This window comes from Onychostoma macrolepis, chromosome 06 (genome assembly GCF_012432095.1).
Source record: "Onychostoma macrolepis isolate SWU-2019 chromosome 06, ASM1243209v1, whole genome shotgun sequence".
NCBI lineage: Eukaryota > Metazoa > Chordata > Actinopteri > Cypriniformes > Cyprinidae > Onychostoma > Onychostoma macrolepis.
Window position 1 is genome coordinate 9,199,099 of NC_081160.1, and position 17,785 is coordinate 9,216,883.

The 17,785-nt window shown below is 35.7% G+C and overlaps 1 protein-coding gene across 2 annotated transcripts in view; it reads left to right on the forward strand.

Moving 5' to 3' along the window:
• The window catches only part of asic4b (acid-sensing (proton-gated) ion channel family member 4b), a 69,665-nt gene that overhangs the window by 18,343 nt on the left and 33,537 nt on the right, over positions 1-17,785 (forward strand). Inside the window, exons 2-3 of one of the 2 annotated variants that reach the window (XM_058779758.1) lie at positions 5,531-5,777; positions 5,879-6,645. In XM_058779758.1, coding sequence (XP_058635741.1) covers positions 6,058-6,645 — 588 coding nt within the window. In that variant the 5' untranslated portion in view covers positions 5,531-5,777; positions 5,879-6,057. Of the gene's footprint in view, positions 1-5,530; positions 6,646-17,785 lie in introns of both variants that reach the window. The other variant, XM_058779757.1, reaches the window with a different exon arrangement.

Consider the following 17,785-nt stretch of genomic DNA (forward strand, 5'->3'; position numbering starts at 1 on the left):
AAATTTAAGTGGATTACTTAACATGCAATGAAATTAAGTTGTGACAAAATGATAAAAAATGTATTGCTTTAATGTAAATTGAACAAGCAAACAAAAAAGAGTATGGACTTGATTTATGCACATCCACATGGTACAGCTGTCTGTATTACTCAGAATTTTTAATGTAAACACCATATTCAGAATCCATTACTGAACATTTATTCATACCTGTGCATGTCCAAACAAAGGTAACTCTGGGTGATAGTAGTTACAGACAGTGTGAGAAGTCAAGCTGTTCATTGAACAAGAGTCTCGTGACCTACATTCTGCAATTCATCGCACTCTTGTCTGTTATTGTTAAAGACATGGATGATAATTAATGAGCTGGTTAAATTACTGCCCACAATTAATAAAGTAATTTTGTAGCATAATAAATGACAAGAGCATCTCCATTATTTCCAGAAGAAATTAGCAGGAAATATAGAGAAGAGCAGGAAAAGAATATTGGCATTTAAAGGGGTCATAAATTGAGAAATCAATTTTTCCCTGATCATTTGACATATAAGAGGTCACTATATTATAAAAACATATAGTAAGTTTCAGAATTCAAAACTTTCTCATTAGTCCAAAAGCAGCTTTTATTGAAACCAAGCTGCCAAAACAAATTGTTTTCTACTTCTGGGTTTTTATTACATAACAGAGATGAAAGCACTAAAAAAACCCTTTCTTTATAATCACCGGGGCTGTCAATCAGAAAGGGCAGGCTCACTGACTGCACTCTTCCATTACAATCAATGATACAGACTACACTGCTCAATAAATCTCTTTTTTACATTGTTGGGACATGAAGTACAGACACAGAACACTCCAAATCTGATGTTTACTCTGTATTTACCAAATATATTTGGGAACAGCCATTCAGGGAGAGTCATCGCAGAGTAAATCATGTGTGAGAGGCATTTAAAACTTCTTCTCTGTCAGTCGGAGTGGCTTAGAGTGGTTGATGCATGGAAAGAAGTCAGAAGTGGGGCGCTATCAGAGCAGCTCGAAGGAGAAGTGAAGCAGCACTTACTTTCACCTTAAATCTTTCTCAAGCTGAGTATGTGTATGATTACGTGTTTGTTGAGGGAGGAGGCGTGGATCACTGTCAGCGTTGCTTCCTGGGGGGAGATTAATAATTCATGAGATGGTTGGTGAGACTCAAAGATTCGCCTGGTGTGTCAAGACTTCGTTACACGTCTTTGCGTGTTTGTATGCTGCAGCGCAACACGTAACATTCCCCTCACAGCAAGGATAAATGATGGGACCACTTCTCTTTTGCTCTCAGATCTCTTCATAAATATAAGATGGACTTTCTGTCTCCAGGTCTGTCACCACTGAAGCTTTGAAACGTCTCGAGTGTGTTTGACAGGCTGCTACTCAACCTTTTTTCAAAGAAAAAGTCGACAAGAGTTGTTCTAATGTTCTGACTATAAACAAAATTGGGAAGCGGTCAAAATGTCCTCAAAAATTCACCCCCAAGGTCCACCTCAGTGTCTTTCTTTGAATGAAATGCTGTCAGACTAAATTACTTTATGATTCACAGGACCAATTCTGTTCAAACTCAGAGCTGCTTTTGAATAGCTGGTCATCAGAAAGCAGACCCCGGTGGCCTCCGATTATCTAATGCTTTCTCTGTTGAGATGGATGCATTTGTTCAGTAGACAAGTCAGGTAGGCAGCTTTGTTGTAGTACAGAACTGTATATAATACATATTACACAAAGCATTTTCTTTTAGATGACGGATGACCAGTAGCGGCTCCTGGCCGTAAATTTAGGTGGGGCAGATTATTTTGTAAACTTTATATTTTAAGCTCTGAACACAAACTTTTGGCAGAGATGTCCTTGCGTTATCCTGTGGGTGGCGCACTAATGTTGATTGACAGGCTCGAAGTAATGTTACAAGCATAAAATGCTGTATAATAATTGCCTTAATATAGAATTTATCACCTCCAAATGTTGATTTAGAATGTTACAAGTTGTGGAGCAATTCGGGTGAGGATAGAAGATCATATGTTTATTCTCAGAATAAACAAAACAAACACAACAGAACCATATAAAGGCTATTCGTGTGAGCACATTTAAACTAAAGGATTTAATGTACATTATAGCCTGCTTTGTTAATTTGGTCGGTTACACTTTATTTCGATAGTCCACTTTATACATTCTACTAATTATAAGTAACTTTGTAACTACATGCCAACTAAATGTCAACTAATTCTCATTCATTTGCAACTACATGTCTACTAACTCTCAGTAGGGTAGGTTTAGGGTTAGTAGAATAAGTTTCTCATACTCAGTATGTTGTATGTTGTGGACCTATCAAAATTAATTGTTAGAAGATATTAAGCAGACAGTCTACTAATACTCTAATGACTGCTAGTTGACATGTAGCTGCAAAGTTACTTAGCTTACTATTAGTAGAAAGTCTGAAGTGGACTATCTAAATAAAATGTTACCATTTGATCCACTACTCCACAAAAAAAACCGACATGCCAACTAGTTAGGCCCTACTGACCTGATGCAGACACATAGCTGAAGCGGATTGACATCGTCTTGGTGGAGCGAGGTTCACATTAAGGTAACGTGAAAATAAGCGGCGCAGTCTTAAATGTGCCCCAATGGCTCTCAATTAGAGCGCGCTGCAGTTCCCCTTTTCACCACAGATTTATGTTGCAAAATTGTGGGGCGCTGTTGAGCTCGAGAGGGCTCAGGCACCGTTTGCCCCGCTTAGTATCATGTATACATGCCTGCTAAAGCCACGTGCGGGATTTTAATATATACTGCTTACTTTACGACTTAAAATAGTCTAGAAAATCCAAAAAATATTTGTTGCAGAATGCTGAACACATTTACAATTTATTATTGATTCAGTTTATATAGAGGTCTATGTTTTGGACGAGCCGCGCCTGCGGATGACGAGTCAACGTTGTTTGAAAGCACTTTTCTAAGCACAGTGTTATATATCACTATGTACATAGAAAGCATCCTCATGGTTCTTAACAATTTATCGCTCCTTTTCTCTCTCATACTTATCATTTCTGTTTTTGTCGGGCATATTTGTGTTTAAAAGACTATTGATGATTATTGCATTTATTTTTGTGTTATGGATATCTGATGTACAGTACATTATGTACTTGTAGACTTTTTTCCAAAGAGACTGCAGCTGAGCTTTGGTATGTGTGTGTTTGTGTTTGTTTGTGTGTGATCACGCTACTCCTTAATCACTTGTTCTCGCATCTATCTAATCAATGGTCTGTCAGTCTCTTTTTTTTCCGGCAGGGAGGGAGATTGATCTTCAGGAGTCGCCTCACACTCGTTACAATGTTCTCAGTCTTCATTAACACCGCCATTAGTCTCACATTGTTACTCTCTAACACAACAGCACAAACAACACTTTGGCTACAGCACACATGGGGAGAGTGGAATAGACAACTTGGGAATAGACAACTTGGGAATAGATGCAATTTTGGAAGAGTGGCTCATGTGCATGCATGAACATAAATGCAGACATACAAAAACAGATAAAACACAGTCAGCATATCATTTCATTTGATACACACATTTACATTTGTTCATCTAGCAGATGCTTTTATCAAAAGCAACTTATAAACGAGGAGCATCACAAGCAATTTGTCATGAGAAGCAAAAATATTTATAGTACACAACAGAGTGCTGTAACCGTGACGTCAAAACCCAGAAGACTTATTCACCATGGGTTCCCTCGTGAGTTTCCTATGGGTTTTTATAATGTGGTTTTTCAATTTATGAGTGAAACAAGGTCTGTGGTATTTGACGATACGATACGATGCTCTAAATTACACATACTCATACATGAAAACACAAATTTATGCTTATTTTTAAAATGTGTGTTTATCATAAGTAACTGTAGGACCATTTGGGGTGTGAGTGTGTGTTTTTTTATATTTTACAAATTGTACAAGTATAAGAAAACTTTATTTTACCCATAAAATGAAAAACCTCATTATAAAACCCCATAGGGAAATCTGGGTTCTGGGTTTTGACGTTATGGCTGCAGCACTCTACGCCAAACATATAAATAGTAGAAATGAATGTGTACACAAGCTGAATTTAACAAAATTGACAGGATTTATTTTTAAACTTCATGATAAACTGGGATTTAAAAAATGGTAAAACTGAGAAAAATTATGACATAAATTAAAGCAATATTTAACATTCTTCCCTGTTTCAGTGCAATATCATTAGGCATTCATATGTAAAGTGTGTGTTCTAGCTACAATACATTTTCAGACATTTGCCTAGACATTGAGAAATACCAAATTCATATATTAACAGCATTTGTAATGTAACTTTTACATATGAACAAATTTAGGGACATACAAATGTTTGAAAATCATTGATGTAATATCGGATTCATGGAATTAACAGTTCAAAAGCATGTATATAATATTATATAGTGACTAAAATGATTGTACATGGATATTCCAATTACTTTTAAAAAATTTTTTATATTTAGACTAGGATCTTAACATTTTTGTAACATGTACCTGTACAAATTCATTTGTATTATTGTAATAAATATACAGTATTATAATAAAGGATTTTTTCTTGTTGTTTTACATTTCTAAAGCTGTTATGCATTATCTGCTTTCAATTAATCTATACTGAGATTCAATTAATCTATAGTCCAAATTTAGAAAAATGTATGTGTAAATGGTACACACGAATAGTTATAAATTCTTATGTTACTAACCATAACATATCCAACATTTTTTGACCTTCACCATTTCACCATGTGGACTTCTTTGTATAAATGGCCAGATGTTTGTTTTTTTTTTGCCTCCGTTGAAGCACAAAAGAAGCTCTTTTGTACATTGTCAAATCATGCTGGAAAGCATGGATCAAGTCAACTTTTATTCATACAGTGCTTTTCACAAACCATGTTGTGAGCCTTATTTGTGCAACAAACTTGCCAGGTATGCTGTCTTTAAACCATGAAGGACGTACCAAATAAGATGCATTTTCTCTAGCGGATTCTTGCACCCTACTTTACCTACAGTGCAGTCACATTCACACCTGCTGAGTAAAAGAAAGATAGAGAAAGAGCACAGAGAGTGGAAGAAAGAGAGTGTCGTGGTGGAGACAGTGAGTGACCGCTGTAAGTGGATGTAACAACCTGCTGCTGTGAGAGAAATAAAAGCTCTAGTGTGGGTTGGGACGGCTCTTCTCCACTGAAGGGGAAATAACCCCTGCCTTCTCTGCTCATGTAATATTAAATATCTCTCCTTCCACTTCTCTCTCTTCCCCTCCTGTTTCTTGTAGGGCATGTAGAGAGGGCAGCATTTTTACTCCCTGTCTTTCATATCAGCACTCTCTCCGGTTCCCTTACTCTCTCCATCGCTCTCTCGCTCTCTTTCCCTGAGTGTGCGAGAGGAGTTCGGGCAGCAGCTACGTCAGCCGTCAGCGAGCAGCTGAGGAGAGCTGTGGAACTCACATGTGTGTGTGTGTCTCTCTCATCTTTCTCTCATAGTCTCCAGCTCATGCCTCTACTCTCTCTGGAGTCTACGGCTGTGGCACATCCTGGGGCACTGACACGGCGAACGAAGCACCTCCTCTCACCATCTGCACTCTGCTCCTCAAACAGCAGCAGACCACAGCACAAACCAAGGAGAAAAGAAGGAGAGAGTGGAAGCAAAGGATGGAAGAGAAGAAGAGAGAGATGGGAATCTGAAGGAAAAGTGCAGAGGTAGGAGAGACTGATGGACAGAGTAGAAAAAGTAAGTGAAGAAATAGTATTGGAAGAATGAAACAGAGATGAAGTGAGGAATGCAGAGCTGATAAAGGTGAAACTGAAAAGAGAAATATTTGTTATAAATAGGAACGTAGCTGGGTCCGGGAGAGAAAAACAACCTCAGAGAAAGAAGATTTAGGAAAAAAATGTTTAAACAGCCACAGTGTGGTTGAATATAGCTGGTGAAACGGAAAAGAGCAGAGGCTCAGGGAGAGATCAGCAGGAGGGATCAGAGTCATTTGCAAAGGACAGCCCTGGCCAACCACATGCCCATCGAATTTGTTTGTAAAATCAAGTTTGCTGAGGGCGACGAAGCCAAGGGGGCCTCGACAGAAGGAGGCGGAACCGTTATGCTAGATGAAGGCCTTCGGCGGCAAAAAGGAGGCATGGCTGACCTGGCGTCCTTTGCAAGCTCCTCTTCGCTACACGGTCTGGCTCGGGTGTTGGGGACCTCAGGGCGCTTGGGCTTCAGACAGACCCTCTGGGGATTGGCACTGTTGTCCTCGCTCGGTCTCTTCCTGTACCAGGCGACCTGGAGCACGGCGACTTATCTAGAGCGACCCCACCTCGCAGCTATGAGGGAAGAAACCCGTCGTGAGCTCACCTTCCCGGCCATCACGCTCTGCAACGTCAACCGATTCCGCTTCTCAGCCCTCACCGACGCAGACATCTACCACTTGGCTAACCTCACCGGCCTGCCGCCCAAAAGCCGTAAAGGACACCGGCCAAGTGAGCTCCAGTACCCACCCCCTAACATGCTAGACATTTTCCAGAGGACTGGCCACCAGCTGGAAGACATGCTGAAGAGTTGCAACTTCAGCGGGCAGAACTGCTCGAGCGAAGACTTCAGCGTGGTGAGTAGCACAGGCTATGATTGGCTACCAGGATTGTTTGTTTGGCTTAAAAATCTTCTCTTTGCATGCATCTCTTTGTTTTGCCTCTATGAGAGACAGCTAACAGCTAAACGATTTGTCTGGAAAGAGGAAATTAATCCCCGTGCATCTGTGTCTAACCTCTATGCTGGGGCAACAGACAGTAGAACGATGCAGTTATTTGCTGTCTCAATTCGAGATCTGCCACATTTCTCTCTCCCCGCTTTCTACGTCCTTTTCTTCTCCTGTTACATCATAGTCTGTCCCATCTGATGCCGAGTCTTATTTTGGCCAGAGAATGGATGAAAAATTCAGGAGAGGGACAAGCGACATGATTCCTGCATTAGCCCAATCAGCCTTGAGGAGACACGCTCAACTCTCCAAAGAAAGTTCTTTCCCTTACGTTGACATTTTTTGCTTGTCACGATGGTGTAATTCGCTTTAGTTTTGCTGTTGTTGTTGTAATTCAGTCAGTAATTTCCTCTTAGGGCTCTTGCTATCAGTCTAAACAGGATTAGATACGAGAGATATCCGTGATATAGATCATGAGACTTCTGTCAAGGATATCAGCTCTCTCTAGAGTTCAAGCCCTCCTCCTTTTCTCTTCTCTGCTACCTCCTTCATTCTGTTTAGTCTTGGTTTCTTATGCAGTGTTTTGAAATATAATCATTTACTATGTGATTTCACGGGATTCATCAGTGAATGCTTAGGCAGGTGATTTACTTTATTATCCTGTTCTGTTCACAAATTTGTTTGCCAGTATGTATAAATTTTCATTGTGCCCCATGACCCGGGAGTTACAATAATTTCTGGTTTCTCTTTTCATATGGATATGCGCATCCAAATTGCTGCAGTTTTGTGCATATTGCTGACAGTCTGTTTTTCAGTGATTGACATCGTAACCTGCGCTTATTAAAGTATTTTCCCATGTGTACTTAGAGAGCTATAGTCAAGAGACTAACATCCTATTCTACAGATCTACAGTATTTTAAATAAGCTTGCATTCAGAAAAATATTTGGAAGTAGTAACCTTAAAGTGTATTTTAATTGTTATATTATTTTTATATATTTATTTTTATATTGCCCCATTATAATGGAAAAAATATTTTTAGCTTGACACTTAGTGTCTGTTTGTTTGTATTTCTTTGGCTTGATTTACTCATTTAGATACTTCAGAACAAATGTAATGGTCACCAGCTTTATTTGCACATTGGGATTTAACCCCTTTATTATTTTGCAATTGCTAAAACTGCTGCCAGTTGCTGTGTTATCCAATTACAAAAGCCAATTTTTACTCACATTTGGTGCTTGTTAGTTAGTTTTCAGTGTTGTGGTATGTTTGTTCTGTTGATATTCTATTTAGTTTAACGTTTCATGCTCTTTCATCAAACAAGTCACTAGCAGCTGTGATTTCTCTGATGTCTTCAGATCTTGAACCATCCTTATTAGGCTCCTTTGTTGCTCAGTTATGATTTCCTGTTTTGTCAACAGGTCATGTAGTAGTGCCAAAACACATTTAATACAGTACCTGTGAGGTTAGCACATCATAGTTTTGACATAAAGCCCTTGTTATGTTCTGACATTGCAGCAGGATGTTATAGTCAAAAGTCTGCAGAATTTGAGGTTGCTTGATGCAGTAATGCATCTGTAGACATCTCATTGCACAGATATGAAATAGTGCTGCTATACTATTTGTTATGTAAAAATTAGGTCATAACTGCATTCTGTCAAAATGAATTTTAATGTCTGTAAATTAGGGCTTTAAAACGGAAGGAAGTTCCATGTGAGAAAGACTGAGCATAAAAATCTTCTGCGTCGTCAATACAATCATTTGCTTAGATTGTTGTACCATTACTGGAATGAGTTATGAGAAGCCTATCTACAGTATTTTAACATCTACCTGCCTGTCATGTAAAAAAAGAAAAGAAAAGAGGAACAATGATTGATGGTTTTAATACAGTATGGAATTAGCCTTTTCCTGTCAAATTGAACAGTTCTTGTCGAGAATAATGCTTTTGTCAAAAGTCTGTTTTGTGTTACGGTAAACCACAGTCGCATCTGGTGCTAACCAGAAGTGCCAGATTATTATCAGGGTAGTTTTTGTATCTGTTTATTTACTGGATGATCTAGTGCTGAATAAATGTGCCTTCATTTTTTTTCAACCATCTAAGCTTTTTAGATCAATATTCAGTAGAGATGTGAGATAGAATTCTTTCTACAAGCCAAATGCTCTGTAAGTTACAAGTTGATCTATCTGTTCTCCTGTCTTCAGCGATCGTAATGACCCTTTTTATGGCTCTTACATAAAAATTGCTCCTGTCTAGATGTCCATCTCTTAGAATGAACCGATTAAAGAGCCTTTAAAATCATTATAATTTTTTTTTTCAGTACCAGAAATAGACTAAAGGCATAAGGGTGACAAACTGTGCATGAACTCTTTGTTGACAACCTCACTTACCAAAAAAGAATGTGTAATCCAACCTTATGCAGTCCACCAGGCACTAAAGACCATCATGTTATTTAGAATCAATGAACACCTTATAACTATATCAGTTTAAACAGGATTATTATTTGCCACTTAAAGCAAAACAAGTCATTTTCAAGTGCATTAAATAATAATAATAACAATAGGCATAATAATAATGCCTTTTTGATTCAAAATGCACCTTAAATACGTATTTATTTACATATTTATGTAAATATATGTCTTAAATATTCCAAACAAACAACCAGAAATCTATAGTACACCACTTGTGACTCTAATGCTCCAGCCCTTACAAAACATATAAGAATATTCTGAAATATATAAAGCTATATTAAATAATACATTTACATACAGGAGACTAAAGTGCTTATATTTTTCAGTGTACTGCAATATTTGCATGGACCATGTATGAAAATATATCACAATGAAGACAACCCTGCACTACATTTTTCCTCCTTTAATGAATCACTTGATTATTTAATTTCTCTTTCATGAGTTAACACGTGTTTAGATACAGCAATAAACTTACTCATATTTAAATTTATTGTTTACATAATTACACGTTTCATATATGAAAATATGTGATGTAGCCTATTAAAATGGGTCTATATTGAAAATAAATATTAAGGTATATTTCAGGGTTTTTTGGACAATTGGATGGAAATTTACACACATACACACACACACACACACACACACACACACACACACACATACATTTCCCTCATAGTTGTTCATGTTGCACATACATGTATGTAAATACATATAGTACATATATCAAATATATTTATATATGAACGGAACTAGATTTTATTACATGTATTACTGAATACAAAATTACATACATTACAATGTATAGAAGAAAATATATTGTTTTTATTTTCAGTATTTAAATAGTGGCAGTTCCTTTTGTATTACAATATATTGTAATATCTTAACAACATATTTTTGCATATAATTTCAATATACATTAAATAATTGAATACATATATGCCAATATGAGGAAATTTCTTTGCATAAGGGTGAAATATTCTTTTATCATAAAACGTCAGCATTGTTTTTTTTTCATGTCTGTCAGTAGTTCTGTACATCTGTAGTCTCCCCTTTAACTAGGAGAGAAATGAAAACTTGTTACATAATTTTCCCATACAGATGCAGATCTAATATTCATGCACTCAACAATAATTAGATGCTTTATAATGATATGATATTATTCATCCAGTAGTCAAAATGCATTATATGTAAACCAGTTTGCTTATACGGTGCCACTCAGAAAACACTTGCAATTTGCATTTCCATTCTATTTCCATTCAAATCAGACCGGTTGAAATTTTTTAAGCAGCCAGTGGTTCAGGTGCGAAGGTTGCAACATCCCGGTTGTCAGAGATAAATGTAATTACTATTTTTGGCATACAAGAAAGTCAGCAGTAATCATTTCTGTAAATAATGACCACACAACGACCTTGGGGGAACAAGAATAAACAAGCCCACTGGAGGTCAATGGATCAGTTCTCCCTTTTCCCTCCATCCTTTAGCTCGGTAATGATTTTGCATGCTTGATTTTCCACAATAGAGTGGCATAGATTAGTGAAACTCACATGAAACATTCATCAGAGCTCCCTGCCACTGAGATGGCAATGGATGGCTCCTTCCTGCCACTCACTGGATTTAGCTAATCACTCACACATACTGACCACTGAAACATTTATGCTGACCATAAATTTAAAGCAAGATTCTCTCACATTCAACAAAAATCTCATTACATGCATGGACATAAACATGTTTTTTTTTTTTTTGTTCACACAAAAAACAAATAACTTACTGATCTCAGATGTGATATAACATAGACAGTTACTTCACTTCACACATTCTTTCCTCTCTTCTCTGTCTTTCTCCATTCATCTATGTTTCCTCTTAAATATATGACTTTATCTCTAATGTAGTTTTAAGAAAAAAAAAAGAAAAGAAAACAACAAAATCTCCCAGCAGCAGATATGTCAGCTGTAGTCTCAGACTGCGGATGACTAATGTGTACGCAGTGGGTGATGTTAACAAACTCTTAGGCTTTCACAGAGCTTTTACAGTTCAGTTAGTTCAAACATGAGACATCAAACTGAGATAATGTTTCATTTCCTTCATTTTCCCATCCAAGAAACAGATTTTACTTAAATTCATTTGTTTTATTTCTCATCTCAGAAACAGGTTTCACATGGAGGAGTAATTGAGCGCTTCTGGTCTAAGTCCAGGGAATGTGAATCATTTCTTCCGATTAACGTCATGAAAGTGAACTGTGTTGGACTGCTATTTTTCTCTGACTTTAATGCTCTGCCGTTTTTTTTTTTTGTTTGTTTTTTTGATTTGGCAGAGGAGGTTTATCAAAATGTTCTGTGATGTTTTGATTTTTGAATAGTTATGAGTTTCACATAGCAAGGTTGCCAAACACTCTCAGTTTCGTTTTAGGAAAATAATAGATATTCTTGTTTTTTTTTTTTTGTTGTTTGCCATTTGAGATTTTTGCCATTTGAGATTTTTGTATAGTTCTGAATGATTGACATAGGACTTTATTGCAGTAATTTATTGTAATAAATTAATTTCATTGTACTCTCAAAGTGAGTTTGCTAGGTGAATTAAAACAATAAAGAATGACTGTACATGCATATTTTAAGGTGAAAAGATTTACTGTTCAACTTCAAAGTGCTTTGTATTTTAGAGATTTTAATTAACATAGCAACATAGCAATGTGAAAATATGACAATGAAAGCACAAGAAACTGAAGAAAAAAGTAAAGAGTAATTGTCTTTACATTTCACTGTAGATAAAACAGTTTGTTCAGTACTCTAACTCTTTTCAGTGCTTGTATCACAAGTAATCAGGTTATGTCATTACACCAGTAGGTGGCGACAAGGGACTGTCTTTGAGGGATTCACTGAATAATACGTTCAACTGATTCGTTCAAAACTCTGATTCATTAAGGAACAAAATAAATGATTGACTTTGTGTGTTTCTTAATTGGAAATTTGCATCCTTTCTGCATTTTTCTGCATCCTTTCTGCATTTGGACGCCGTCTAATTCTAGGGGAGGAGTCTAGGCTAGAAACCTCAGATGGACTGGCCCAGGAAGGACGCAGCCTCACTAGGATGCAGCCTTCCAACTGAAAAACACCTAATATGTTATCCTTCATCCCTATGCCCTAATCTCTTTGAAGGGTTTACCCTCCAGAGTGTAAGCGTTGAAAGAGTAACTGCTCCTTGCACTGTCTTGTCTTAGCACTCAGCATACCCGGTTAAAAAAGTCACAGCTCGCCACTGGTTACTGAACACGGTCCCACTTTATATTAGGTGGCCTTAACTACTGTACTTATATTTAAATTAATAATTTTGATACAATGCACTTATTGTGTACGTACATGTTTTTACATTGTACTTATATTTTTAAAAATACCTATATGTAATTACATCTGTAATTAATTTCTGTAATTACATTTATAATTACACTGTTGACCCATCCCTTACACATTAACCCACCCTTAAACCTACCCATACCACCAAACCTGTCCCTAACCTCACCCGTATCCCACCTCAGTAGCAGTAAAAGTGTTTTGCAATACAATATGACCACAATAAGTACATTGTACTTATTTTTTGATGTAAATACATAGTAGTTAAGGCCACCTAATATAAAGTGTGACTCTAAATATTAACTTATCTGTTGTATATAAGCAACAACATAATTTTGTTGCTTGTTACTCTAGTAAGTTCACAGAACCTTAGTCATTGCTAATTCTAATGTAACATTTTTGAATTAATAACAAAGACTTTGACACAACTTTTAAACAGTAGATCCCAAAGATAGTTCCACACACATTTTTTTTTGTTGTTGTTGGAGGGGTTGTTCCTTATGTATTTAATAGAGATGTGCATCTCCATAACTAAGGCCACATAGCAAACGATACGATACATTAAAGATATATATGAAACAGCTATGCGATACGATTCACCCCGATTACGATGCAGTGTGATCCGATTTCGATTCGATTAAATTCAATCAGTGCAATTCAATGCAATACGATGCAATGGGGAAAAAATTATGATGCTATGCAATTCAATATGGTACAAATAGTTCACATTTAAATTAACTTAAGTCCCTTCTGACTTCTAATGCCTCGGTTGTGATACATCATATTCAGGTAGAAGCTGTGGTAATAAGAGAATGCACTTGAGAAATAGATAAGAGAGAAGAAATCAATCTACATATAAAATATTGGTCACAAAATAATAAACAATAAAAGTATAGCACATCTTCTAATAATTATATATAAATAAATCGATTATCGATTTTTACCAATGCAAATATGTTAAAAAATGTTGCACCGCGATACAAATGCCAACACATATCTGGTGCACAGTTTTTTAAACTGATGCATCGCATCGTTAACTTTTATGCCGATGCACCAATGCAAATCGGTGAAACTTACCATGCCTAGTATATACTTGTCTGTTGAACTGACTGTTGTATTAATATCACTTGCAGAAGGCCATGTGTCAGCACTGTACAGTATATATAAATATTCTGCTGAAGTAAACTAAAAGTCCAAAAAGTTAACAGATAAAAGTTAGCAGCAGCTACCCTATTCTCATCTTCCTTGATCCTGCCCCACTGTCAAGTAAATCTCTATGTTTTGGCTCTGACAGAACTCAAACAATTAGCGTTTGTGTGTCATATCTATTTTATACGATTCGCATTGCACATCACAAGTGTAAACTGCTTGAGGGACATGTCTTTCATTGAACTAGTTTGTGCCGCTTCTTTTTTTTAAAAACCTTAAAATCATTGTTTGCTTTTGCAGCTACTGAATGTGAATGTGTTTGCACTCATGCGAATTTCTTCTTATTTTCTGACTGCTAATAGGAGTTTTGTTTGCTGTTTGATGGAGGGAGTGAAGTGCAAATGCCATAACAAACTTCTGTGACTGAATATGTTCTTGTATGTCTTAGTATGTAGGACATTTTAGGCTTTTTATAATAAAATAGACTTTAGTTACATATCAATGTGTTTATTGTACCTTTGTGTTTCAATTTGCAACATACTTTGTGTTCAAAAGGAGCACAGAATAACTCATGAAATATGTATACATTGTATTTTATAGAAAAACACAAATGTGTTCAGAGTACAGTGCATGTGTGCATAATTTAAGACAGAAAGTGAGCTGAAACAGCAAGCTTTCAGGTGCTTATTTCCCAGTTATTCACTCGGATGATGCCTGGCGTGGTGAGTGATCTACACATTGTTTATGCACACTGAGCACTCTATACTTCTATTGATTCTCATAGCCAGTATCAAACTGTAGAATCAAGTCAGTGATGTGGTAGATGACAGGTGTTTTGACTCATTGTGTCTCTGATTGGCTCAGCAGGATCTGTGATAGCATTAGTGACTAGGTAAGTCCCTGAGACAAGCTTATTGCATTACTGAGTTATTTTTGCATTACACCTGTGAGGGAGCCACCGATCTCACCTGGTTTTCAGACCCACTTCTTACTCTCTAGTCTAGAGCAATGTGGCATACATCCTAAAACCTCATAGACACAGGTTTTGTGCACCCTTAAACCTTAATTATAAAAAATAATGCATAGTTGAACAAATAATACATATTTTATAATAAACAAATTAGATAATAAACAAGTTTGGAATAATTACGATTTGTAAATGTTTTTTGAAAAAAGTCAGTTTAATCAAAAATATTGTAAAACATTATTACAATTTAAAATAAGTATTTTCTATTTGAATATATTTTAAAATGCAGTTTATTCCTGTGATGGCAAAGCTGATTTAATTTTATTATTATTTTTTTTATCAGCCATTACTCTAGTCTTCAGTGTCCCATAATCCTACAGAACATGTTGATTTGGTGCTCAATTAATATTGGTACTCAAGTAATTATTATTATTTTTTGCGGATTAGTATTTTTGTGGAAACTGTGATACATCTTTTTCAGGATTCTTTGATGGATAGAATGTTCAATAAACAGCATTTCTTTGATATATATATATATATATATATATATATATATATATATATATATGTAACATTATAAATGTCTTTACTATCACTTTTGATAAAATTAATGCATCCTTGCTGAATAATAGAATTATTTTGTTTCTTTTTATAGCGCACTTACCCACAATTTTTGAATACAAGTGTAGCACAATTTCCATAAAAACTATTATAGACTGGAATAATGACTGCTGAAAATTCATCACAGGAATAAATGAAAGAAAATATTTTAGAATATATTTAAATATAAAACCATTTAAATTGTAATATTTCACAGTAGTACTGTTATAACTGTATTTTTGGATCATGTAAATGCAGCCTTAGTGAGCATAAAAGACATAAAAAAACTATAAAAAATCTTAATTTCATTCTCTCAGAATGATTTTATTTATCTCTTCTCTAACTATAGAGTTCTGATGCTGTAGTCTCAATAAAAAAAGTGATTTGAAATTGAGATGATAAATATGAAAAAATGAAATAGAGATGATGAATATGGGCAGATTATAAAGAGATGAAGCAATGAAGAACAAATCCTCAGAAGGTTAAATGCAGGTCAGTTTTGCAAAATGCACACCGTATGACTTTAATAACATAATTGAGATCACACAGTGGTCATTGTCATTTCATCTCTTTGCGAGCACAGTCGTGGAAATATATCATAGCAAAAACACAAAGTACTATATAATGATTATAGCTCTAGGGACGAAATAACAAAATGTATTAATTGCAAGTTGCAGTAGGAATAACAGGGCAGCAGTGAATCCCGGATCCTGTCCTTTCCCTCTGTTTTGGACTTTGGAATTATGATGATTCCCCCTAGATGGTTCTCTTCTTTCGTGACAACTTCAAAGGCAAACTCGGTATAGCAACAGGATTTAGAGATTACATATAAAATCAATTGCGTGTTTGAAGTTGCTTTAGTATGAATGTAACGTTTCCCATTACTCAGCAACATGCAAATTGAGGGGCATCAAGAGGATGAGAGAGAAAGAGATGGATAGTTAGATACTAAGCAAGCGTGTGAGAGAGATCTGATGAACTCTACCACTGTCTTTAGATGATTTAAAACACTAATCACATCTCCATCAAAGAGTGCTTGAGATAAAAGGAAATCACTTCGCTTTTATTAATACAATCACTTTCAATTGGCATTTCATTGACGTCTAATCATCTTTCATTATCTGAGGTGCCCGGAGATTTTATTCTGTAGTACAATGTTCAAGCTTTTTTTGGCACATAGACATTTTTATGAAATATTGACAAAAATGAACACATGACATTTAATTTTTTTTCAAAACTCATCAATGTTTTTGTGTGGCATCTAAAGTGGTTTATTGACATTCTCTGTGTAAACAGTCTGAATGCGCAAACTAACTGCCTGAACAAATTTTCTGCTCCTCAATTCTGATTGCTTGTTTGATGAAGCATGTGTGAGCATTTAACCACATGCTCAAAAATAAACTGTAATGATGGCACAATATATCAGACTCGTTAGATAAATATCACACAATCACGCTCATATGTTTACACACCAAAACTGTCAATGTCAAATATATCAGAGAAGATATGTAACCACCAAGATATGAACAAAGCAGTAAATAGAATTGGATTAAATATTAATTTGATTATTGTAGAACATGCTATTTATTGCTTGTTAATAAACCAACATGCTGTCATTTCGTGAAAAATCAGAGATTCATGGGTGACATTTCTTTCAATTCCAAGAAATCTGCTGGGGTCAGAAACATTTTAATTAAATTATCTTTGCTCTGTCCTTGTACAGAATAACTTTGTTATTTACTGTATATTCATGTGGGGTTTTTTTCTTGGTTAAACCAACAAGCATAGTAGGTTAGTTAGAAAGAGAAAAAAACTTTGATAACATCTATGCATTTAATACATTGATGTTATCAAAGTTTTTTTCTCTCTCTCTCTAACTAACATACTATACATTGTATTAGAATGATTTCTGAAGGATCATGTGACATTGAAGAATGGAGTAATGCCTGCTGCCATCACATGAATAAATTACAAATGTATTCGTAAATTAATAAACACATTTAAATTATGTAATACAATTTCACAATTTTACTCTTTGTACTGTATTTTTCATCAAATAACTAACTTCTTTTAATAAATAAATAAATAAAATCTACTGACCCCATACCTTTGAAGGTAGTGCAATAATAAATCATTGATGAAGTCGATAAAATAAAACTTAAAAGTCAGTTGTTGTCAATTCCATGAACATCTATTGTTTTGGTCTTTTTTTACAGTGTACTGTTGTTTTCTCTCTTTTTCCATTGACTTTGTTTTATCTGTTTTCTTTTTGTTCTGTTTCTCATCGTCTTTTCTTTTAATAATCTTCCCCCCCTTAGATATCGGTGTAAATAACCCATTATATCACAGATATGGCAGTTCGGGTGCTGCGGTATGCTGACACCCTCTGTCACCCAAATGGCCGTAACCAACCACAACTGTCATAATTACACAGAAATGACCTGTCACCATGCAGACGCATTATGCACGACACAAACACAAAAGATTCCACACTGTCATTGGGTGCTTTGATCTGTTTCCTGA